The sequence below is a fragment of the Grampus griseus genome (genome assembly GCF_964374135.1).
Source record: "Grampus griseus genome assembly, chromosome: 17".
Classification (NCBI taxonomy): domain Eukaryota; kingdom Metazoa; phylum Chordata; class Mammalia; order Artiodactyla; family Delphinidae; genus Grampus; species Grampus griseus.
In genome coordinates this window covers 36641172-36666875 of record NC_139011.1, presented here as the reverse complement: position 1 = coordinate 36666875, position 25704 = coordinate 36641172, and the positions used below count along the sequence as shown (strand labels likewise).

Sequence of the window (25704 nt, the reverse complement as noted above, 5' to 3'; positions counted from 1 at the left end):
CGTATTAAGAAATTTTAAATGGTCTTGAAGAATTAACTTTCCCACAGTTTATTCTATTGTAGGCTTGGCTCCACCTACAATAGATACACAACCCTACATTTTTTTCCCAAGCAATACCTTGATCTCTTTAAAATTTATATACTATGTTGGAAACCTCCACTTGACACTTTATCATCAAGTGTAAAGTAGACCTTCATAAATACCATCTTATTAATATAGCCAACATAGACCAATAAAATAACCACATCACTAAAGTCGATGCTGTCATCTAGTGGTAGGGTAAAGAACCTTGGTTGATGGGGCAATTTTTCAACTATGTATTGCGTATGCTAAAATTTATCATTTGATGGTATCTATTGGTGATGGCATTTTTTAAAATTAAGGTATAATTGACAGATAATATTATATTAGTTTCAGGTATACAACATAATGATTCAATATTTATATATATTGCAAAATGATCCCCACAATGTCTGGTCAACATCCGTCACCATACATAGTTATGAAAATTTTTTTTTCTTGTGCTGAGAACTTTTAAGATCTGCTCTCTTAGCAATTTTCAAACATACAGTACAATTTTCAAATGATACAGTTACAATTTCAAACATAGTAACTATAGTTGCTATGCTGTATGTTACATCCATGTGGCTGATTTCTTTCACAACTGGAAGTTTATACCTTTTGACCCCTTCACCCATTTTGCCCTCCCCACCCTCTGCCTCTGGCAGCCACCAGTCTGTTCTCTGTATCTATGAACTGGGTTTTGTTTTTTGGATTTTGGTTATTTTAGATTCCACAGATGAGTGAGATTATACAGTATTTATATTTCTCTGATGTATTTCACTTAGTATAATGCCTACCAGGTACATCCATGTTATCACAAATGGCAAGGTTTCATTCTTTTGTATGGCTGAATAATATTTAATTGTGTGTATTTACCACATTTTCTTTATCTGTTCCTCTATTGGTGGACACTTAGGTTGTTTCCATTTCTTGGCTATTGTAAATAATGTTGCAATGAACATGGGGGTGCATATGTCTTTTTGAGTTAGTCTTTTCATTTTCTTCAGGTAAGATACTGAGAAGTGGAATTGCTGGATCATATAGTAGTTCTAGTTTTAATTTTTTGAGAAACCTCCATACAGTTTTCCATAGCGGCTGAACCAGTTTACATTCGCACCAGCAGTACACAGGGGTTCTCTTTTCTCACCGACACTTGTTATTTCTTATCTTTTTTATAATCGCCAATCTAACAAAGATGTGAGGTGATATCTCATTGTGGTCTTGATTTGCATTTCCCTGACAATTAGTGATGTTGAGCATCTTTTTATGTACCTGTTGGCCATCTGTGTGCCTTTTTTGGAAAAAATGTCTACCTAGATCTTCTGCCCATTTTTTAATCAGATTTTTTTTTTTTTGCTATTGAGTTGTATGAGTTCTTTATATATTTTGGGTATTAACCTCTTATCAGATATATGATTGGTAAATATTTTCTCTGATGATGGCCCTTTTTTTAGCTCTCTTTTATCCCCCCTTTTCCTTTTTATTTTCCTTTTTTGATTCAGTGCAAATGTGGCCTTTTCTGAGATGTGCATGGTTTCATCACAATTATTTGTTATACAAGCTCTGCCTTCTAAAATGATTCTTAAATCAGTTTTGAAGGAAGTTTCAAGCAATTTTTAAATTTTTCCTTGGTTGATATGCTTATTATATTATTCCTAACAAAGACTTCTATCATCGCATCAATTTTAATTGAGGAAAAAAATCAAATGATTCCCTTTGAAAAACATTCTAAGTTTCTGTCATGAAAAATTTACATATACGAAAGTGAAGAGTTTAGTATAATAAACTCTGTGTGTCTGTCACACACCATTAGTAATTATCAATGTCCTGTTGTCCTTGTTACGTCTATTCCTCTCACCACTTTTTGTTGATCCTGTTATTGTTTTTCCTGGAGTATTTTAAAGGAAGTCCCGGACATCATATTATTTTACCCATTAATAGTTCAGTAAGCATTGCTAACAGGTAAATATTTTTAAACATAACTTCAGTATCTTTATCACAGCCAACAAAATGAACAATAATTCCTTAGTAACATATAATAGTCTATATTTAATTCTTCCTATTGTCTCAAAACTATTTTTTTTTTGAGTTGGTTTGTTTGAATCAGCAGCCCAGTGAGGTCCATACATTGCATTTGATTGATATGGTTCTTATCTCTCTTTTAATCTATAATAGTTGCCCCTCTCTTTTTTCTCCCCTGTATCATTTATTTGGTGAAGAAATTGGATCATTTGACCTCTAGAATTTCCTATATTCTGGCTCACTTTATCCTTATAATATTGTTTAACATTTTCCTCTATCCCCCATATTTTTTGCAATCTAGTAAGTAGTTGTTGTGGAAGCTTGATTAGATTTTATTGGCATTTTTTTTTCCTGTAAATAATGCTTCCCAAGTGACACAGTATTCTTCCTATTGCATCACAATGGGAAGCACATGACATCTGCTTATTATACTTTTAGCAATGTTAAAATTGATCGGGTCATCATCCATCATCATCAAGTTCCCCATCAACCTTTTACACATTGGTTTTAGCATCTATTTATATGTACCACAGTTGGTCAGCAATTTCCTCAACCCACAGAAATTAAATCCAATGATTCATTCTTCACTAAGAGGGAAGAGGCAACTTGCATTTATTGAGCAATTTCTATGTGCCAGAAATTTTGCTTGGCAGTTTACCTACATCCTTTCATTTGCCCTTCCCAAAATCTTGTGCATTCTGTATCATCATTGTAGTTTAATAGATAAAGAAACTGAAAATAGGTCATATAGCTAGAAGGTGACCCAGTTATGCTGGTTTTAGGAGTTGTTTTTACGGAAAATTAACCTAGAAAATATTAATTCTTATTTGTATGAAGAAGTAGATAAGATAGTTTAAATATAAAGACCAAACTGAATGAGAATGAAAACATCTAAAGCGTTTGTATTGCTATCAATAAAGTGATGTCCGTGTCATATAACCTAGGTACCTCCCTTGCCCCAATTACACACCATTGGAGTTCAGCAAATAAATTATTTCAGTCTTAAATATCCCTTTAATGAACTAAAAATCTAAGCTGTATGGTAGTTCATTTTACAGAAAGCCATGATGTCTGCCAAGTAATAATTTTATAAAATGAAAACTATATCATAAAGCATTTTCTAATTCTGAGGCATGCTAAACAATGCAGTGTTGATGAGAGAAATCTTGAAATTTCTTCTTCAAGTGTTTAAACATCATTTGTCTCCATGGTTTGGAATTAGTCTTGTCCAGAGCAAGTTGATGTCTATATGACCTCCCAAAGTCCTTTCTAGTCCTGTGATTCTCACACTAATGAATTTAAACAGAAAAGGATTATTGGGCCAAAACTCGGAGTATCTTCAGAGCCAGAATGTAGGAAAAGTTACAAAATACAGATGTCTGTCAGGGATGAGGTCCAAAGGGAGAAAGAAGCAGGCCAGGAGTTAGAAATAGATATGTTGTTGTACCAAAAAAAAAAGTTTTGAACTTGGCCTTTAGCCAAAAGAATTTTTTTTAATACTTAGATCAAACTTTTAAGCCATAATATTCAGTTGAGGTACAATAAAGTCTTGGGGTTGAGGATATGTAGTTGGAAAAAAAAATTACAGTTCATTACATTCAAGGAAGTGCAGACCAGCTCTCAGTTCCTCAGACCTGTGCCAGATTATATATTTTAGAGAATCAATAATCCTGTATTTTTCATTCAGGAGTAAAATCATTCTGATGCTCTTTGGAATTTTCAGTATTTGCATATCAAGAATTACAAATGAAAATCAAAACCTTTAAAATATTGTTTAATTATGTAAGATATGACAGAAATGTTTTTATTTTTGAACCCTGAAAGTAAGCCATTCTTTTTTTTATGGAAACATCTCTAAAATTAGTGCCATTTATTTTAATTGCTTACTAAATTTTTAAGAAGTGGTTGTATTTGGGAATATAAAAGAATTTGTTCTTTGTGGTTTTTTTAAAGTGACATGTTCCAAGAATACTTTTTCCCTTGGGCAACAGGGTCAGAGGAAGAGGATCAAATAGGGAACACCCATGAAGGTGCCGGATCATTCTGTGTGAATATAAAAACTGATCTATGGGCACAGCTTGTTGTTGGGTTGTTGTTGTTTTTTTAATCCTGTCCATACTATTTATTAGTTTTCTGTTTTACTTTTTTTTATTTTTTGCATGCATCTCGAGAGAAAAATTTGTCCCGTAAGGTCTGTGATGTACCCCTAAAACAGCAAATTAGGTGTCTGTGGCTTTTATTCTAGTCTATGATATGTTATGAATGTAACTAAATTGTCTAAAAAGCATTCCCAAAGCTCATCTTTTCCACATTACATTCTTTCTACATGATGATTCGCTTAACAGGACATAGGTCACCACCAAATAATGGTGGTCAGTACAGCCAGAAATTCTATCTGCAGATTTATGAAGAAAGAGCCAGTCATTCCAGCCCAGGAAATTTGCCTCTCTGTAGATTTTCTGAGATGATTTTGCAAGACTTAGAAAATTATAGGTATCTGTGAGAGCCTTCTTTGTTCCCTTAGCCACCGGAAACCTGAAAACACACCAACTGAACAGAGCTGTGGTTTGATGTGTTCAGTTGGTATGTAAATAGACGTATTTTCTAACACCCCGTGGCTGTTCTTAATGGTAAATCAGGAAAGTATAAGGTTAAGAGTGATTGGCACTAAACTACTGTAAGTCATTATTTCAGGCAAATTTGACATGACATATAATAGGAAAAGAATCACAATCAGTGTCAAAGGCATTCATGTTTCCTTGTAAGGGTATAAATCATCAGTGTGCCTGACTGCTTTTCTTTTGCATTTCACTTTGGGACTACAGTGTTGAGATGGTCATTTGAGAGTATGATTGTCCTAGGAAACTATACAGTTTACTCATGTTTGCTGTATCAGATTTGAACATATATTTGAAATTCCAAGTAGTTTTGTGTGTTGTGAACAAAATTTAATTATATAACAGATGATAAAAAATTAATGCTTGCTGATTTTCAAGTTTATAGTCAAATTTTATCCAGTTTTTAAAAAACTGGCAGGTAATTTGTGCCAATTACCTGTCATTTCTTGTCAATTGGATTTTATGTATATTTGAAATATAACAGTTCACATTTTGTTTAATGATATGTGTTTTGTATTCAGTCGTCATATTTCCAAGGTAGGGAAGACTTTGAGTTGAATCCTGAAAAGATGAAACACATCTTGTACATGTGTGAATTTATGTTATTTTTATATTTATATAGTGTTTATTTCTTGACCTTTTATATATTGTTCATTTCTTGACCTCCAGGGGGCCTTCCCTGATATCCTCCATCTCCACCCAAGCTGGGGAAGTTGCCCTTCTTTAGGACGCGCTGGGTCTATTTATATTACTGATTCCTTCCTTCACTTTGGGCTTCTTGAGGGCAGGGTTTATAAGATGTTTATCTTTGCTCTCCAGTGCCTAACATAGTACTTAGTGGGTGTTGACTGTGACTGAGTGAAAGCTTAAAATGAAATAGAATAAGTTTAGCTTAATGCATTGAGACTATCTCCTAAAGGTAATTGCCAAAGTAAGAGGCCCTGCCTGCATATTCATCTTCGTCTGGGCTTTACATACTGTTGTCATGATCAGTTTGGTGGATCTGTGAAGACTCCTGAATGAACAGGCTGAAGACAAGGATACCCTTGTAATATTTCTGGTAAGAGGATTAAACAAAGAGAATAGCAGCTAGGATTATAGCTCATTCAGCACAGGAGAGTCAGGGAGTTACAAAGGTACACAGCTGGAGTTCCATACGCACAGATATACACAGATAACTATGAGATAAGATTGTATTACTAAGTGCCAGTAAGAGTTTAAGCTATATGTGTTTGGGGAGTTCAGAAGAGAAATCGCTTCTAATTTTGATTATTAGAGAAGGCTTTTTGGTTTGTTTGTTTTTCTAGAAGGAGATGAAGAGAATAGGTTTGAAAGATGGATGAGATTTCAAGAAGCACAGATGGAGACAAACTGATGGCAGCTAAAGGCATATGTAGTGTAAAAGTAGGAGGTTAGTTTGGGGAGACAGGAAAGGGCCAGAATTGGGGCATAATTCCTTAAGAATGATAATGGAATTTGCACGGTTTCATTTTTACCACATTGAGATTTATTCCCCTAGCACACTTAATCCAGAATACCAGAAGTCAACCAAGGTTACTATTTTGAAAACTATACTGTACAGCCTGCCCTTTACTCAGGGGTTGATTATGCAGGCTTAGTTTTTTAAATTTTTCATACTTTTTCTTCTTTTTCCTTCTTGTTATCTGCCTACAAATAACTCTTCTTCCCATAGTACCTCCATCAGAGTTAAAATCACGAGTCACTATTGCCTACTTATTAGCAGTTCTGTATAAATCTGGTGAAAAGACAGTATGGAAAGATAAGCTCTCCCACTGATAAATAGTTAAACCACATTAATTTGGACTGTAAAGACAGGTTCAAATTTACCAGAAAAGTATGGAGTAATTGTGTGAAAACAGATTTTTCTTAAACATACTTTAAATCATTTCTGGCAATATCAGGTACTTAACTATTTATGTATTACTTGTTAGTAAGTTCCATGAAGTCACGAACCATGTCTGTCTCCCTTGCTGGCCATTGTATCCCTAGCTTGCCCTTGACATAGAAACAATAAATATATGGTAAATAAATTAAAAATACTTGATAGGCTAATTAATCTCACTTTTACACATACATTTATACATGTGTGTGATATATGTGGTACATATAAAACTATATACTAAATAGAGTATAGATATTGTCAAAAATTGTGAAGGGTTTGAGCTTTACCCCATTCGCAAGTTAACAACTTAGCCTGCCAGAGTCTCATGGATGCTGAAGAAAATATGGGAGCGCTGGATCAGAGGTGAAGGATATTTTATTACCTACAACAGTGTGTCTGCATATGTGCCAGTTCCCCAAGCCTCAGTTCCCTTAGGGTGACATGAAGAGAGCCAGGTGATGCTTAAACACACGGTGAGTTACATTAAAAGACAGGAACCCCAAACTCAGGGAACCTGAAATTTTTGAAATGGGGAGGAAGCATGCCTGCCCTTTTCAGAGACAGAGAGACACTGTCTCTGTCTTCCATAGCTGTTTGCTATAGAAGTGAACTTGAAAAGATAATCTGGAGCAAAGACAATGCCTTTTTCTAAGATATGTGGAAATGTGATAGACCTGTGGCAGAGTATCTCCCAAGAGACATATACTCTAAAGGGCCTCTGTGAGGGCAACACTTTTCATCTAATCAAGGAATCAGCGAATTACAGCCTGCAAGCCAAATCCAGCCCACCACCTGTTTTTGTAAATAAAATTTTATTGGCACACAGACATACTCATTTAGATATTACTTACATGCTGCAACAGGCAAAGTCAAGTAGTTGCAGCAGAGAGCATATAGCACGCAAAGCCTCCGGTGTTTGCCATCATCTAGCCTTTACAGACAAAATATGTTGACTGCTCAATCTAAACATTTAACTTTAAGACAAGCCCTCATAAAATATTCCAAGCTTGCTCTTTTGTTCTAAAGTATTTTCAGATTTTTTAAAGTTATTCTGTAATCCCAGTTGACTTCTTCCCAATTACTAAGGGTTACCCTGTCTGTACTATAGTTTTTTCTTATTACAAAGGGTTGTTAAGAAAAATTATCAGTGATTACTGTATTCTTAACTTTTTTAGTTTTTAAAACAATCTTATAACAATCTTATAGCAGATTATCACAATACAAGTATTTGGTTTTTGAGCATTGCTTATTTGTCAGGCTGCATGCTTTTGAACCTCTGCCACAATCAGGTAACTAAAATATGCAAGTCATTATAATAAAGTGAATGAGCTCCCTGGGTTCTAGAATCCTACAGTCCCAGGTCTGCAACTTACCACTGAGATCCTTAGCAAGTTGTTTAACCCTTCTTTATTTTCCTCATCTGTATAATGGATATGCTCTTACTAACTTAAAGAATTACCATTGAGATTGAATAAAACAATGAAAATCTTAGCACATAGTATGCACTTTAAAATATAAAATTTCTTCCTAAAATATAAAGCAAAAAAGCAAGTCCTATATTTATATATCACTTTAGAGTTTTAAGAGCTAGAGTAGTCTTATTCCATCTGCTGAATTTTTTATGGATAAGAGTATTGAGGCTCATATTGGTTATGTGACTTCAAGTCAAGGTGACAAAACTAGTTTGCAACTAAATTTAGATTAGAATTAAGTTCCCCTGATTCCCAATTAGTGTTCCTTACAGCACACTGTGTACATTTGACTATTCCATACAGATGAGTAAAATACCTGAACAGTTACAGCTGACGCTAGAACACAGTAGTGAGTTTAGGGTTTGTGGCCTCATAAAAAGAAACCATAAAATAGTAAAGTTGCCCTTGCTCTAAGTTAGTTTTGACTCAGAAGTTCTTAATATATTTTTATTATTTGTCTTTATGGAAAATATTATCTTGAAAGATGTCATATTACACACCTGCATTTGCTTGAAACTTGGTAGCTTGATAAATTGATAAGATAACTGGGTCATATGTTAAGTTTTTTGAAAAACCAACCCAAACATAGATCCTAATAAAAGAATGTTACACATTTCCTTTTAAAGGCTAAAAAAGCATTTCTCAGGACTCTTAAATTACCATATTCTGATACCAAGGGAAAATAAAACCTGGACTTAGAGTCTTGTTTGTACTTAGAAGGTTTTCCGGACAGGAAGGCAGTCTTGATGCAATGCAGTAAGCCACAATACCAGTGGGGCATTACAGGTGAAAAATCTGCAGCTGTACCCCTTCACCACAATGTATTACAACTGTACGCTGGAATATTTCCTGTACAGAAATAGGGTTTGGTTAACTTTGTTTCCCAAGAGTAGATCACATTAAAATGTTATAAAATCATGATTTCCTGCATTTTGAATACTTGTGGTTTCTCAACTGGTTCCAATATTTTAAGTTTTCTTTTTTTTTTGTATGACTGCTATTAGTTGAAGATGTATAGAAGCTTTTCTTTTCCTTCTTCAAAATCAACTAAAAAGCAGATACATGTAAAAACTGGTATTATAAGCTAAAAAATTTGAGATTATATACATATTTGTATTTTATGCCATTATTAAATGGTAAGTTTATACTTTGAAGTAGAAGCATAAAAAACTGACATGCTGCTATTAGAATACATTTTAATTAACTATTGAAAAGTATCTCTACTCAGTTGCTTTTGTTTTGTGTGATGAATATGTTTCTCCTCTTATAAATAATTGATTGTAAAAATGTTCTTCATGTTTAAAAAGACAGTTACTTAGGTCCAGTAATAATCATAAATAGAAACCACATCTGTATTTGCAGAGGCAAAGCTGGTTTTTTACCTTGTTAGGTTTTAATGTTTATATTGCTCTTTACGTATCTTAATTTCTATAATAATACATAGATGTCCATTTATCCTAATTTCTATAATAATATATAATAAATATATAATAAATTGTAAATAATATGTAATAAATTATCCTAGTTTATGTAATGATACAATGTATATATACATTGTCTCTTTCAGTCACCAATCAATCCACTATTTTATGCTCAGACCTCACGTTCTATATTTTAACTATCCACTTACCTACTCTCTAGTCATCAATTAAAAACTCTTTATCTACCTCTAATTTTTCTAGTGCATTCCCCACTGGGGAATATATTTGGTCTTATCACCACTTTGACATTGTGATAAATGTAGTGTATCCTTTTACTTGCTTAATGAGATAAAATAACTTTCTGTTAACAAAATAAGGGTTTTACAACAATTAACTCTTTCAAAAGTTATCAACTAGGAATGTTCCAGTGTGAAAAACCCTTTTCCCACCCAAGGGTGTAGGTCAGAAAGAATTCGAAGAAATCTATACTTGAGGCAGTGGATAACAGAAAACTGTAAAGCTAAACAAAAGGCTCAAAAGGAAGATCTGGGGAATGAGATGTCCACACAGACTTTGAAAAGTTCCAACAGGTTCCTGGGAAACTAGGAGAATATGTACATGCATAAATCTGTGCACTTACCCCAAGCTCTGCACATGCTAAGAATGACCTAAGAATGCCCTGTGCTCTCACCTCAGGCTGACCTTAAGGCTCTGCACAAGCAGGAAGGGAAGGCCAGGGGAGAGTTGAGGGCATGCCTTAATAGGCACATAGAGCCCCTCAGCAGAGACTGGGTATACTTGTTTCCAGGCCTTTAAGGAAATCTCTGTCTAATTATTAACTGACCACTAAGCTCACCAAGTAGAGACTTCAGTGGCCACATATAAAGAAAACAGACTTTTTAGAATTAATTCGTAAATGTTAGTAACAACAACAAGAAAAGGAGAACAAATATCAATGACAAGAAGCCCTGGGGAAGGGAGTCTGATTTCCACAGTTGCCATTATTTATTAATAATATAATAATAGTAATATAGTTAATATTTATTAATATAATAAAATTGTGTATCATTTATAATGTCCACTTTCCAACAAAAAAGTATGTGCTCTGCAAAGAAACAAAGTCTGACCCATATACAGAGGAAAAAAGTAATCAATAGTAACTGTCCCTAAGATGCCCAGATGTTGACCTCACTAGACAGACTTGAACTGTCTATTTTGAATATGTTCAAAAAAACCTAAAGAAAGCCTTGTCTAAAGGACTAAAGGGAAATATGAGAATGATGTCTCAGCAAATAGAGAATATCAATAAAAAGATAGAAATTGTAAAGAAAAAAAAAAAGAAATCCCAGAGTTGAAAAGTATAAAAAGTGAAATCAAAAATTTACTAGAGGGGCTCAATAGCAGATTTGAGCAGGCAGAAGAAAGAAGCAGTGAATTTAAAGATAGGTCAACTGAGATTATTGAGTGTTGAAAACAGAAAGATAAAAGAATGAAGACAAGTGACCAGAGCCTTTGAGACTGTGGAATACCATCAAGTGTACCAATATGTGCGTGAGGGGAGGCCTAGAAGGAAAAGAGACAAAGGAGAATAAAGACTATTTGAAAAGCTAATGGCTGAACGTTTCCAAAATTTAATTAAAAACATTAGTCTGCACATCCAGGAAGTTCAATGAACTCCATGTAGAAGAAACTCAAAGATTTCCATACCAAACAATCAACCTATCCAAAAAAAAAAAAAACCACCCTGACTGCAACTAGAGAGAAGTGGCTCATCATGTGTAAGGGATACTCAGTAAGATTAACAGCTGATTTCTCATCAGCAACCATGGAGACCAGAGACAGAGAGATAACATATTCAAAGTGCTGAAAGAAAAAGGCAGCTAAAGAGAAAATAACTGCCAAATTAAGTAACTATAAATGACTGGGATTAATGGTAAGGGTCAAAATGTATTCTGCATTCAGATTTCTTTCTATGAATCCACTTTAAAGAAACTGAAACTGGAAATTGTAAATGATACATTATGGAGTCTATTTTTTTCTTTAATCGAAAGGTAATTAGTTTAAGGAGCAAAGGATTTATAGCCAAAAGTTCTGCCACTTACTAAATGTGTAACCTTGAACATATTACCTAACTTCTTTAAGCCACAGTTCACTTACCTGTAAAATGGGAATAATGTATTCCTCACTAAGATAATATACAAAAAAAGTCTGTAAATTGTAAAAGGCTGTTCTTCTACCACAGCTTCCATCAGTGTTTTTATTACTGCTACTACCAAAATCACGGATAATGATGGAAAAGCGAACTGTTTTACCCCTACTGTACTGACCTGTTAATTGGTGCCCTGAGAAATCTGGAAATGTAGTGGGAGGAGTGATAAAGATGGTATCCTCTGATGTAACCTACCCTTAATAACTTACTACTGAATGGAAGTTCCAGCTTTGTGCTCACTAACCAGCCCTACACAGTCAGCTAGGCTCTCTATTTCTTCATAATATAAAGGAAAGGACAGTTGAATCAGATTGATAGAATGTATCACTTGCTAAATACTACCACCTCTTTATTATGTACGTGAATACAGGGAACACACTTCCTCTGTATCCTTTTCTTAGGTTGCTTGGTGGCACTGAGTGGGCGAAGGGGCAATGGCCCAGCTTTAGCAGTCCCTGGACAAAGAATTCAGACCTGTTTATCTATGAGCAGATGGGCAGTTGCAACCCTGCTAATAGTCTTGGCAGTACTATTAAATAATAAAAACAAATTAAGTGCCAAAATATTCTTTGTACCAAAAATATTTTTAAATGGCCAACACACATGCAAATCTTCCCAAATTAGCCATCAAATGGAAACAAATCTTGGAATCATATTTTAAATGCAAAAATACATGTGCTTTTACCAACTGGCAGATATACAACCTAAAATATATTCATATGCAGAGACCACATATGCTTAGAGTACAGTTTATTATATATGGCTGGCTAATTTTTTAGGTCCTGTCAAATAATGGATAGGAAAACAAAATGTAATAAAAATATATATAATCTTGACAGTCATTTGAAATGTACCATGTGTTACATGTGGAATGTTTTCCAGTGAAACCAATTTACTTGTTCCCACTTCCCATGACTCAGTACTAGATATTTAGGCTTTCTAAACTATTTTTGGCAACCAAACTTTCTTGGAATAGTCATCTTTCCTTCAAGTTATTCAGTGCAAGCATTAATAACAAATCCTCAGTTATAGATATGTAACTAAAAATCATTCACATCATCTCCTTCAAACCTAAAAGCACAAAATAAAGTTATTTTAAATAGATCACACAAAATAGAGCCCAGATTTATTCCTGAGAATAATTAATTGCTGCCATATGAATCACAATGTGACTGCGTTAGATTTTTAGTTTAATTCTGTTACTGCTAGACTAGAGATTAGCTGGGCAATGTCTACCTCTAACTGAAAGGCAAAGGAAGATTAGTGAGCTAATGAAAAGTTTGTTAAAAGTGGGTGTGATTGCAAAGTAATTTAAAAGGAGAGCTCCGTATATAAAACAAAACCTTTTTAGAATAGAAGGCTGTAAAAAAGATTATTTTTTCAGCATCTATCTTCATTCATAAATTTTAAAACTATTTATTGAGCATATACCATGTACCTGACTCTGTGCTATGAGTTTATTGGAGAAATAGCTGGAGTTCGTTAAGAATGCTTGTCAGAGAACACACGGAATGCAGCCAGGCCTCAGGAAGGAGCAGTAGGCTACTTTTAGAACCACAGCCATTGTCCCTACCCTCCTAAATGAGGTCTTAATTCCAACACATGCCTCGCTTCCCTCTTTCCTAGTCACTACCCAAACTGTAAGATTTAGCCCCTCTTGCCTAGATACTGATTTGTATCCCTTTGTCCTTCCCTTACCAAAACTCCTTTCTCCTCTACCTCCCAAACCCTTCCACTGAGCCCTCTGGAACACCTGTTCTGTGACTAGTGAACTTCCCTAAACCTCAGCCTCTTCAAGAATTTCCTCTGCCTCTTCACCTTAAATGAAATCCTGCTGTCCCCTGGGACTCTGTACACCACTGTAACCCGCCCTGAGGTGGAAGCAGTTTATTCTCCCACATCGTTTTTACCTCAGGGTCAGGAGATAAGGTGCTCTGCTGCTCCCCTATGCCACTTGCCTGTACTCTTCTCCCCTCCTGTAAAGGCTTCCTGCTTTTTTGAGACTCCTTCCATCCAATTATATCACCCTCACCCCTCTTCGTTGTTGCCATCTGCTATGTATTTGGTCGTCTGCCCTCATTCTCAGAAGTCTTCAGCCAGTGGCTTCCAGCCTTTTCCTTCACTGCCATCAACATCCATGTGAGAGAGCCCCAGCCAAGACCCCAGCTCTCACTCTAGTGACCTCCTGCGCCACTCCGTCTAAGTGCCACACGCAAGCCCTGGAGCCTGTCAGCATCCCAAGCTGCTCCACCTCCTAAATCACTCATTCCAGCATCCTGCTCTTACTCACAGTCTGTCCATCTCTCCAGCCCGCTCATTCGGCAAGCCCCAGTACACTCATTCATTAAACCGTAGAGAAATCCATACTTCTCTGCTTTCTCCCTATCCATCAGCATACTCTGTTTTCACATCCCTTTTCAACCATTTTACCTTTTTAATTCGTCATTTAAAACACCTTCAACACAGTTAACTCCCTCTCCAACTCTCTAGAATAGCCAACTCCATACTCAAGATTTGGATGGCTCACTGATGCATCCAACTCAGCTTGTCTAAAATTGAACTTACGATCTCCCCTCTTCCACCTGACACCACAAACCTACTCCCCAATGGGACAAATCAATCTTACCCATCCCAGTAAATTACATCAGCACCCATACAGTTGCTTGGGCCAGACACCTGGGGGTCATCCTTAGCACCTCCCTCTCCTATATCTAATCAGTCAACAGATTTTTATTCCTCAAGAATCTCCCACATACCACTCCATTGCCACCGACCATACCATAAGCCATCTACATTTCTAGCACAGATCACTGCCCTAGCCTCCTAATTGTCTGTTCTCATCCGTGCTTGCCCCGTTCTCTTTTAATACATTCTCTACACAGTATCCAGAAACTTTTAAAAACATAAATTTGACTTTAAGCATTGCTTCTTTGCTTAAAACCCTTCAAAGATATCTCATTGACATTAAGATAAAGTCCGAAATCCTTATCAGGGACTAAAATAATTTAGTTTTTATTATCTACATTTCACAAATGAGGGAACTGAGGCCCAGAGTCATTAAATAAGGTGCTCAAGGTCATAGAGCAGTGATTAAGGGTCAGGGCCAGGATTTTATCCTAAGTGAATGTAATACCAACAAGAGATTTTTTTTTATGTTGGAGAAATTTAAAAAATAAAGATTATATCTATATGATTTATAAACCTGTGGCTCAATATATATTTCAGTGGACAGTTGACTAAAATTACCTTTAAAATACTAATTGTACTGAGTGTTGTTATCAGCTTTTCTTTTGAGGTTTTGAAGACAAAAATGTTCTTAACATGGGGGAAAGGATTAATATGTGACTTTTGCAAATGTACTTATAGACATACAATCTTAAACTTTTTAAACAGAAGTTTCATTTATTAATACCCCTTTATTAACCAAGGGAAATAGGGCATATAAAGGAAAATCCTGACAAACACGTAACACATATTTTATGATGTATTTCTATAGTAGTTCTCTATTGTTTTCTAAATTTTGAAAGTAGCCTGGAATGTTCCAATTGAAGTATGTAACCTCAGAACCAGCCTCACACAAAGTTGTGAACTAAATAAAATTTTTCTTTGGCTTTCTTCCAAATCTCTCTTTTTGAACTTTCACAGTTTCTCTTTGCCTAAGCCCCAGTGTTGGTACAGTTTACTTTCATTGCCCTTAAACTACCTAATGGCTTCCCACAATGGTTCCCAGCTTGCATTGCCTTTTATTATGGATTTATTCCAACTGTCTCCTGTACATCAAAACTTGCTAGTACTTTTTTCTTAAGGCCTCACTCTGCTTTCCAGTGTGACGGCCAATTTTCATAAGCTATTATACATGAATTTTCTTTTAACTAATTATTTATTTTTGCCTGCGTTGGGTCTTCGTTGCTGTGCATGGGTTCTCTCTAGTTGCAGGAAGCAGGGGCTACTCTTCATTGTGGTGCGCGGGCTTTTCATTGCGGTGGCTTCTCTTGTTGTGGAACACAGGCTCTAGGCGTGCGGGCTCAGTAGTTGTGGCACACGGGCTCAGTAGTTGTGGTGCACGGGCTTAGTTGTTCCGCGGCATGTGGGATCTTCCCAGACCAGGGCTCAAACCCTTGTCCCCTGCATTGGCAGGCGGATTCTTAACCACTGAGCCACTAGGGAAGTCCCTATTGTACATTAATTTTAATGGAAAACTTCTGGAGACAATACCAGAAACAAGTCTTTTTTTTCACCCTATTTGCTGTGTAACCTCTCTACCAAGAAGATGATTTTTGAACTTTACATTCTGTTAATTTGTTACTAATTAAAAAAAAAAGATAGGTATGTTAAATATGCTTTTCTAAACTCATTTGCCCTCTCCCATGAGATTCTTATGTGTCTCACCCCACTTCCCACATCTTATCCATTTCTACTTATGACTTTCTTAAGCTAAAGGACTGACTTACTGGCAGTCTAGAAAGGAGTTAGGCAAGGAGATGTTCCTTTATCTCTCAAGTAATAGGCAACATACAGGGAAATATTTTAATAGATATGCAGCAGAAAACCATATTGAACTCTGATTACAAGGTTCCTGAACATCCAGGCTCAAGGTTTATTATTTTCTTCCCACAGGTCCAACCCATTGTTAAGACATCTAACAAGCAGGACTCTTATTCACAACCTACCTGATTCTTTTAACAATACCCAAGCTTCAGAAGTGTTCTTTGAGCATGAGAAGGATAAATAATTAGTAACTAACATTTCTTAAGCTTTTATTATGTGGTATTAAATGGAAGGCTTTGTCTCTTTTAATCCTCACAACAATTCATGAGATAGTTCTGTTATTATCCCCTTTTCAGGGATATGAGTACTGTTGTTAGAAAAATTAATTTACCCAAGAACTCATAGCTAATGGAACTAGAAATTGAATCCCATTAGGTATAACTCCAAAGTTTATGCTTTAATCTTCTATACTTCTTTGTGGAGAATTTTTAATGTGCCATAGATGGACTGAATCACCCAGGATATGTGTATTTGTTCATTCATGAATTATTCATTCATTCATTCAGCAACTTTTTTTGAACATTCACTGTATACAGTTTGCCAGGTTCTGTGAAAATCCAAAGCTTAGCCAAATGGAAATCATTCCCTCAAGGAATGTGTCTACCAGCGAAAATGTCATGTATAGAAATAACTGTAACATGAGGTGTATAGTGATAAGAGCTATGAAACAGATTCCCATTTTTAAAAACTATTGGAGTTCAGAAAAGGGAAAGCATTTCTCCATCTGGGAGGTGAAAAGGCTCAAAGAAAGGTGGTATTTCATTTGGACCTTGATAGATGGGAAAGATTTAAACATTAGACAGTGAGAAACCAGGGATTCTACGGGTATTTGAGGCTGAGAGACAGTATAGGAACAAAGACCCAGAGAGGGGAAAGTTAGAAAAATGTATGTCATGGAAAGCAAGAAGAGGGAGAATTTCAAGAAATGGTGGCTAAGAGTAGAATTTATGGATATGTCACTTGTCCTTATCACTAACCAAAACATGTGCTCTGTTTCATCACACTGTTAGCCTCTTATGCATATCCATTTTGTGCCCCTTTCGTCCATTTAGCACGTCGCCATACGTGGATGCTCAAGTCCCCATTTAAGGAAAAGAAACTGTTATAGACGGAGGTAAAATTTATTCCCATTCAAAGATTTAGAATCACTTACTTAGGAAAGGAAGATTAAGGAGAAATCTATTCATTCAGGAAGCTTTTATTAATATCCTGTTATGTTCCAAAAACTGATGCTAATATTTTTAAAAATAATATGCCATTTTTGCCTTAAGGATCACAGAGTCAACTAAAGGAGACAAACATGTAAATAAGGAATAGCGAAATGTAATGACTTCTATGATAGAGGAGTAAGTTAGATATGGAAGTGACACAAGAGAGGCAGTGACCAGTTCTGAGAATGGTCATAATTAGGAAATGCTTCCAAAAGAGGAGACACATCTGAGCCCAGTCCTTTTTTTTTTTTTAAGACAAATGGGATCAACCCACATGTTCTATTTTGAAGCTTAATTTTTTTTAAGTTAATAATATATCTTGAGTGTCTTTTGTGTTAGTGTATATAGGTATTCCTTATTCATTTTAACGGTTGTACAGATTCCATTCTATAGATCTGCATGTTATATTTAATTCCATATTTGTATCTTTCCAATTTCTTACTAATACAGTACTAAAGTAAACACACATACGTACACACACACACACACACACACACACACACACACTTACTTGTATTGGAATATCTGTAAAACAAATTCTTAGATGTATCCTTCCAAGCATTTAATAGATATTGCCAAATTATTCTTCAAAAATAATGGGTAGAGGGCTTCCCTGGTGGCGCAGTGGTTGGGGGTCCGCCTGCCGATGCAGGGGACGCGGGTTCGTGCCCCGGTCTGGGAGGATCCCACATGCCGCGGAGCGGCTGGGCCTGTGAGCCATGGCTGCTGGGCCTGCGCGTCCGGAGCCTGTGCTCCGCAGCGGGAGAGGCCACGACAGTGAGAGGCCCACATACCGCAAAAAATGGAAAAAAAAAAAATAATAATGGGTAGAAATGCTTTTCCCACACCTCTACAGAAATTGGAAATGTCAGTCTTTTCAAACTTCCAGATTAATAAATAAAAATACTACATTATTGCTTTAATTTGAACTTATGTAAGTATTAGTGAAGTTGAGTATCTTTGCATGTTTACTGGCTGGTTATATCTTTTCTTCTGTAAATTAATTGCTGTCAGAATCTGGGATTTTACCTTATGCAAGCTAATGTTTTATGGATGCTCACAGAATATATTAGACTTTTGGGTCAGAAACAAAGAGTATTATTGCTCGTGGCACAGCAAACAGTGTGTGCATCATGTTTGCATTGGTTTCTCTTGCCCCCAAGTCCCACAAGGGTGATGCAAAAGGGCCCCCAGGGGGATGCTCTGCATGCAGTAGATAAATGGCACAGCATGGAACATGGAGCTTGTCAAATCAACCTCTTTTAGAGCAAGTCTGCTCTTTGTCCTGGAAAGAAACTTTACCTCATCACTCAAAGATACTTTCTGCAAACAGAACCTGGGAAATGGTCCCTGTTAACAGCTTTCAGGGCCTTGCATCCTTTACATACCTGGCAAGAACATGCAGGGACGTTCAGGGCCTCTTCCAACAACTGCCTTTGCTTGTTTTTCTATATGCTTACTTAATCATTTTCTCATTGATTTGTAAGAGCTCTCTGCTCTCACAACAAGTATTTGTAGATCTGTCATTAACTATTACCTGTTTTATACTAACCTTGCTTTTTATTAATTCTGATGTTATCAGTTGTGAAGTTTGTTTGTTTGTTGTTTCTTTTCCCGTCCGCGGGTTTCATGCCATACACAGAAAAGGCTACCCTATTATGATAAAAATATTAACTGATTTTTTCTCTTATGTTTTCAGTTTTTAGCCTTTAATATTTTGATCCTTTTGGAATTTACTTACATATAGGAATGATGTAGGGACCCACTTTGGTTTTACCAAATGGCTAACCAGTTCTTGCAACCTCATTTCCCATCCTTCCCATACTTGTTTGAAATGGTACCTTCATCACATACTAAAATTTATCTGTACTTACATATTATTATTTTTTCTTCTTCTAATCTATTTGTATGTTACTACTCCAACCTTATCTTTTAATTTTAATTAGTGTAGCTTTATAATAGACTTAGCATCTGGTAGAATTTGTTCTCCACTCTTTCTCCTTTATTTAAAAACTTTCTTGACTGTTTCCACATATTATTCTTGAATGAGTCTTTTGAAATAAAGTAGGTAAACAGGATGAATATAACTATGAAAAGAAATCCTAAACTACTGTCCTTTACAACTGTGTCCCCTTTTAAAAGTCTCATTAATGTTATATCTTTTATGAAGATTCAAGTTGCATGTCAACCAATACAGAAACATCATTTCTGTTTGCATCTTCTAAAATCTTCTTTCTTTTAATATAGATTCCTTGTAGTTTGGAATACTGGGATGAACTCCAGAAGGTTTTTGTTGCATTTCGAGAATTTAGTCTGTCTGAAAGCAAAGCTTGTGAACTGCAGTTGCCAGATATCAATCTTGTGAATGACCAGAAGAAACTGGTATCCTCGGATCTTTGGAGAATTGTTTTGAACAGCAGCCAAAATGGAGCTGATGACCAAAGGTAACTCAGTGAACAAAGTGAAAAATGAAATAGTGGCATTATACTAGGAAACAATCGTCAAGTCATCTTATCTAGTGGCCCCTCACTTAGCTATATCGCAGCTCTCTAACAGCTGCATCTGTCTGAACTACAGATGAGAACGAGGAAGCGAGATAGAAGCTGATGTTTCAAAGTCTGTGTACTAAAATTCCTGTGTTTTACTGTTAGCTCTAAGAACCTGTTCCTTAAATATAAAAGGAAAAAAGAGCAAAAAACAAACTTCAAAAAAACCAAAAATCCAGTTATCCTGAGCTAAAAACTTTAGAGGAAAAGAGCCATACACACTTCAATAGACTCTTAATGACACAGTCATCAATATGTGTAAATGTTAACCCTGGGGCATTAAAAGAAACGTCAAGTAAATTGAATTGTCTCCTTCTTTTTGGAGCTACTTCCTTCTTAAGGGGTTTTTAAAAAAACTTTAAAAGACAGACATTAGGAAAACTTGACTAACCAAAATAATTTATACTCGATTTCAGATAGCCAAAGTTTTATTCAGCTCTTGAGTCTATTTGACTATAATGTATCTCTAGAGCTATGGACTTCAGGTATTCTGAATCGTGTCCCCAGAACTTCCTGTTCCACACCTCCTACAGGATATCTGGCTAGTGACAAAACAGGGCCAGATTGTCCCTATTTCCAGTGTTTGCCTGCTTAATACATCCACTAACTTAGAGTAGAGAAAAAATGGCTCCAGCAATTTATTCTTCAAGTGCTCCTTCTAGTTTACATATCCTTATTATGTCTTTCTGTTCATGCTCCCCTAAATGACAAGAAAAAGAAACTAAATCACCATCAATGGAACAGTTTTTTGGGTCATATGATATGTGTACTATGGGCCTGTGCCTATCTTGCTGCCCATCACTTTCAATGTCCTACCTTCTAATTCTCCTGACGAGTTTGCTCTAGCATTATCTTATTCTTTGTATATAATCCACCCTTCTTTTTTCCCCCAAACAACATTTTGACACTAACAAAAAGAAAAAAACATCCACCGTTCCAACACCCTGTGATTGAACCGTTTTCTCTTTTTTGTTACCTTTATTTTTGCCCATCATTGTATGCCTTTACAGGGTTATAATCATAGCACACCATTTTGTATTCTAGTTCCTGTTTTACATTATAGATAGTTGTGAATGCTTTCTCTTTTTGTAATTAATAGTAATATATGTTCCTTGAAGAACATCTGGGAAATACAGAAAATAATACCACCCATCGTCATATCACACCGAGATAACCTCTGTTCACATTAGTCTGTAGCATCACAGTCTTTTTCGTTGATTACTTTGTATGCTTAATAATAATATGTTTTTTGCTTTATGATTTCTATTTCTTGGTCATTTGGGCTCTTTAAAAATAATTGCCTTCCCAGTATATTACCTAGTAATGTACGACTGGTGAAAATATATTAAAGAAGTGGGGTCTTGATTTTACCTATATGAAATGCAGCAGTGAAAAGAACACCCATCCTGGGAGGAGTTAGCAGATGGATAGAAAGATTGCCTATTCTAAGCATAGGTTACCTAGTCAGAAACCAGGAAATCTCAGAAAACAGAGCTATGGGTAATGAATTTTTTTAAAATCTGAGTTTCATTATTAGTATCAAGTTAGAAATCATTTCTTGATTCTAATTATCAAAGAATGCATTTTCATCATTGAAAGAAGCATTTTGGACAAGGTTAATTCCTCTGAATCTGAAACATTCATGAAAATCACTTTGTGGTAAGCTTAGCACTGCAGAAATGTGGAACCTTTAGGGAATGGAAATTTATGCAGACAGTCAGATTTAGGCAGTTTTTCACCAAGCTTTCAACATTGTAATCACAGATCTTTTGTCCTCACCTTGGATTTTTCAACTTGCCTAATATTTCACAATTGATCTTGCTTTAAATTGTTTGACATTAAGCATTTTTCAGGTAGAAATTGATATTAGTGAAATTAAATTTAAAGAGCTGGTTTAAAAATCAACATAATAAAACACTATTAAGACATTTTTCAAAGAGAACAGTAAATAAATTTCATCCAGTTTCTTGAAGGAAAACATCAGTGCTTTGATGATATGTCAACATTTCACATGGTTAGATCCAGTATATTCTGTCATGAGAAATCTAAAACTGGATAAAAACCTGACACTTTTATGATTAGAGATTATCGTATCTTAAATAATATTTATGGTTTGAGAAGGATATGCATCAGACTTTTGTACATTACTGGAAGAAAGTTCGTAAAAATAAGTCCCATGAAGCTTAATCTAAAAAATAAAGCATCTTGTCCACAGTTGTCAAAAGTGCAACAGTGTAGGATATTTAGCGGTAATGGCATCGCTGTGTGTATGTAAATAGAAGCACTATTTATTAGGGATTTTCAAGTTAGCAGACCTGGGTTTAAGTCCTGGCTCCATCACCAACTAGCTGTTTGGCCATGAGAAACTGATTTCTACGCTGAGGCCTTAAGGAATGGGTAGGAGCTAACCAGTCTGAGGGGTGGCAGGTAGCCTTCGGTACAAAGGACTGGAGACAAGATTCACTCTCTTAAACCTTGGTCTGTTTATCCCATACAGGCATATTATCTTTAATTCAATCCCCGTGTATCTGTAATAATTATTTTCCACTATCTTTAATTAATGGTTTGCTTGATCATATGAAAATGAATGATGGGTAACTGTTGTTTTTTTCAAGGTAGCATTGGAAGGAGAGTAACTTAAGCTTAGTTTCCACAATAGTATTGAACTTTAGTAGAGTTTTCTTTCTATTTGTGGTGCACTGGACTGAAGCAAGAGATACAGCCTTTAAGCCCTGATCAGGGTATCCATTTCAGCTATTTATTTTTAATCTCAGCATGTATGTATTTGCCCACCCCCACTGCCCACTGCTGAAGCCTAAATAAACCCCTTTTCCCAGTAGGTCCTGACAAGAAACAGACAGCACACTCAGACTGGTTAACTGAGGAGAGTTTACTGTAAAGACTATTTACAAAAGTGTTGACAAGGTGAAGGGATAGGACAGTACCCTGAGGCTAGAAACCATGGGGAACCATCCCACTCTTAGTCCTGAAAGAGCCAGGTAATAGAGCCATTACCAAAACTAACCCAGAATGGGTGGTTGTAGCTGTTTTTGGTGGAGGGACCAACAATGTGCAGAGACGTGGCTAAGAAGGAGCCAGGAGAATATGAGTCCTTCCGCCACTCTCTTCACACCTTCTGATCTCCCTTGGGCACCTTCCACTGGCCGAACCAAAAGACAAGCCAAGGACAAAGCAGCTTGTTGATACAGTCAGGGGCAGAGAAGAGGATGAGGAGGGGTAGAAAGTGGATTTAGAGAGCAAACAAGATAGCCAGCAAGCACACGCTGTGTTTGGAATTTACAGTTTCTTACCTAGTGATGGGACCTAGGCGGAAAGATGAGAAATGGCTGGTGGGCCCAACTCTCAGGCTTTGGGCCACTCTACTAGGTTCCCTGAGTTTGGTATCAACCAGATGTCTTCTGATGGACCAGAACAACTTTCTACTTTGTTTCCACCTCTTACCCTCACCCCAAATGGCTAACTCCAGAAGTACGTGACTATCTAAAGTCACAAGTTACAGGCAATTATTGTGTTACACAGTAATAACTGTGAAGAGCTTGATATATATGTCCAGTTAACTTTATGACAAATTGTTTGATGATAATGCTAAGCTGTTTACCTGTGCCGAGTCTTTGGTGGTTTTGTCCATATTGCATGGTCACTTTCTCACAATGTTAAAACGTGAGAGTAGATTGCTTACAAGGACTTTTTATCCCCACCCACAAAACGTTGGTTCATAGAAGGAAGGCATCCTGGAAAAAGAAGTGTGTGGCTCTTTCTTCATGTGATGAAAATGGAAACTCTGTTGAGTTTTTTAGAGCGCAAAATAAAAAAAAATAAGATTTTCTCCTTCTCCCTAAAGATCCTGTAAGTCGCTGTCCACTCATATTTAGTGATCTTTGAGACAGTGGTCCACAGCTTTTTGTGTATGTGAGGAAGAGATGCTTTTTATTTACCAAAGCTTCATTCTTGTGCAGGAATCAGAGGAAGAGCATTGTGATGGTAAAGTCCCTGGATCATTTCCTTTCTCCTCACTGGTTGAACTTTCTCCTACCAGACGGTCACTGTGGCCTCTAGATATTGTTTGCCTCCATTTGGCTACTTGGATATGTACTTTTAGATGTACCTAAATTTGCTGGGTACCATTTTTTTTAACCTTTTGACTTTCATAAACCATTCAGACAACAATCTTGACGTTTGGAACTGCTTTGCCACCTTGTTACAAGGTATTGACAGTAGTTCCCTGTGCTATACAGTAGGTCCTTGTTGCTTATCTATTTTAATTTTTTTAAATTTATTTATTTATTTATTTTTGGCTGTGTTGGGTCTTCGTTGTTGCACATGGGCTTTCTCTAGTTGTGGCAAGTGGGGGCTACTCTTCGTTGCAGTGAATGGGCTTCTCATCGCGGTGGCTTCTCTTGTTGCAGAGCACGGGCTCTAGGCGCACGGACTTCAGTAGTTGCAGCACGCGGGCTCAGTAGTTGTGGCTCTCAGGCTCTAGAGCACAGGCTCAGTAGTTGTGGCGCACGGGCTTAGTTGCTCCAGCATGTGGGATCTTCCCGGACCAGGGCTCGAACCCATGTCCCCTAAATTGGCAGGCGGATTCTTAACCACTGCGCCACCAGGGAAGCCCTGCTTATCTATTTTATATGTAGTAGTTTGTATCTACTAATCCCAAACTCTTAATTTATCCCTTCCCCAACCCATCCCCCACTATCCCTCTTGGTAACCGTAAGTTTGTTTTCTATTTCTGTGAGTCTATTTCTGTTTTGTAAATAAGTTCATTTATATCATTTTTTTTTAGATTCCACATATAAGTGATATATGATTTGTCCTTGTCTGGCTGACTTACTTCACTTAATATGATAATCTCTAGCTACATCCATGTTGCTGCAAATGGCATTATTTCACTCATTTTTATGGCTGAGTAATATCCCATTGTGTATATATACTACATCTTCTTTATCCATTCATCTGTTGATGGAATTTTTTAAATAAAATAGAAACTATCAATGTGAAAAGGACAAATACTATATAATTCCACTTATATGAGATACCAAGACTAGTCAAATTTATAAAGACAAAAGTAGAATGGTGATTGCCAGGAGATGAGGGAGAGGAAAATTGTTTAATGGGTATGGACTTTCAGTTTGGGAAGATGAAAAATTCTGAAGATGGACGATGATGTTAGTTGCACAACAATGTGAATGTACTTAATGCCACTGAACTGTACACTTGTAACTGGTTAAAACAGTGAATTTTAAGTTATGTGTATTTTACCACAATTTAAAAAATATTTTCAGTAACCTCCCCCCTGCCATTTTATAGCTGTACGAGGTTACAACAGAGGTGTATTTCTTACTTGCAGTTAGAGTTAAAACATTCCCCAAAAAAGACAGATCTAAGGTGTAGAGAGAACATGGTGCATCGTCCCTTGTCTTCTCTCCTCCATGCGGTGCTCTCCCAGGATGGACAGGACAATGTTTTTGCAGTAAGCAGTGGAGAGTTTAGGTGAACCAATGTTGAGAAACAGTGCCACACTGGGATGAATGACAATGTGATATTGTCAGATCCCTCTTGGGAGCTAAAGGTAATCACCAGCAACTAACATTAAACTAAGTAACCAGTACGGTACCCTGTTTGCCAACCAGGAAAAGAGGGATGAGATTTTTTTTTCTCTTATGGAGTGAT

The 25704-nt window shown here is 36.4% G+C and overlaps 1 protein-coding gene across 1 annotated transcript in view; it reads left to right on the top strand.

Moving 5' to 3' along the window:
* Positions 1-25704, top strand: part of VPS13B (vacuolar protein sorting 13 homolog B) — an 803413-nt gene that overhangs the window by 676178 nt on the left and 101531 nt on the right. The window contains exon 40 of the mRNA XM_082674491.1: positions 19715-19911. Within this exon, the coding sequence (XP_082530617.1) occupies positions 19715-19911 (197 nt within the window). The remainder of the gene's footprint in view (positions 1-19714; positions 19912-25704) is intronic.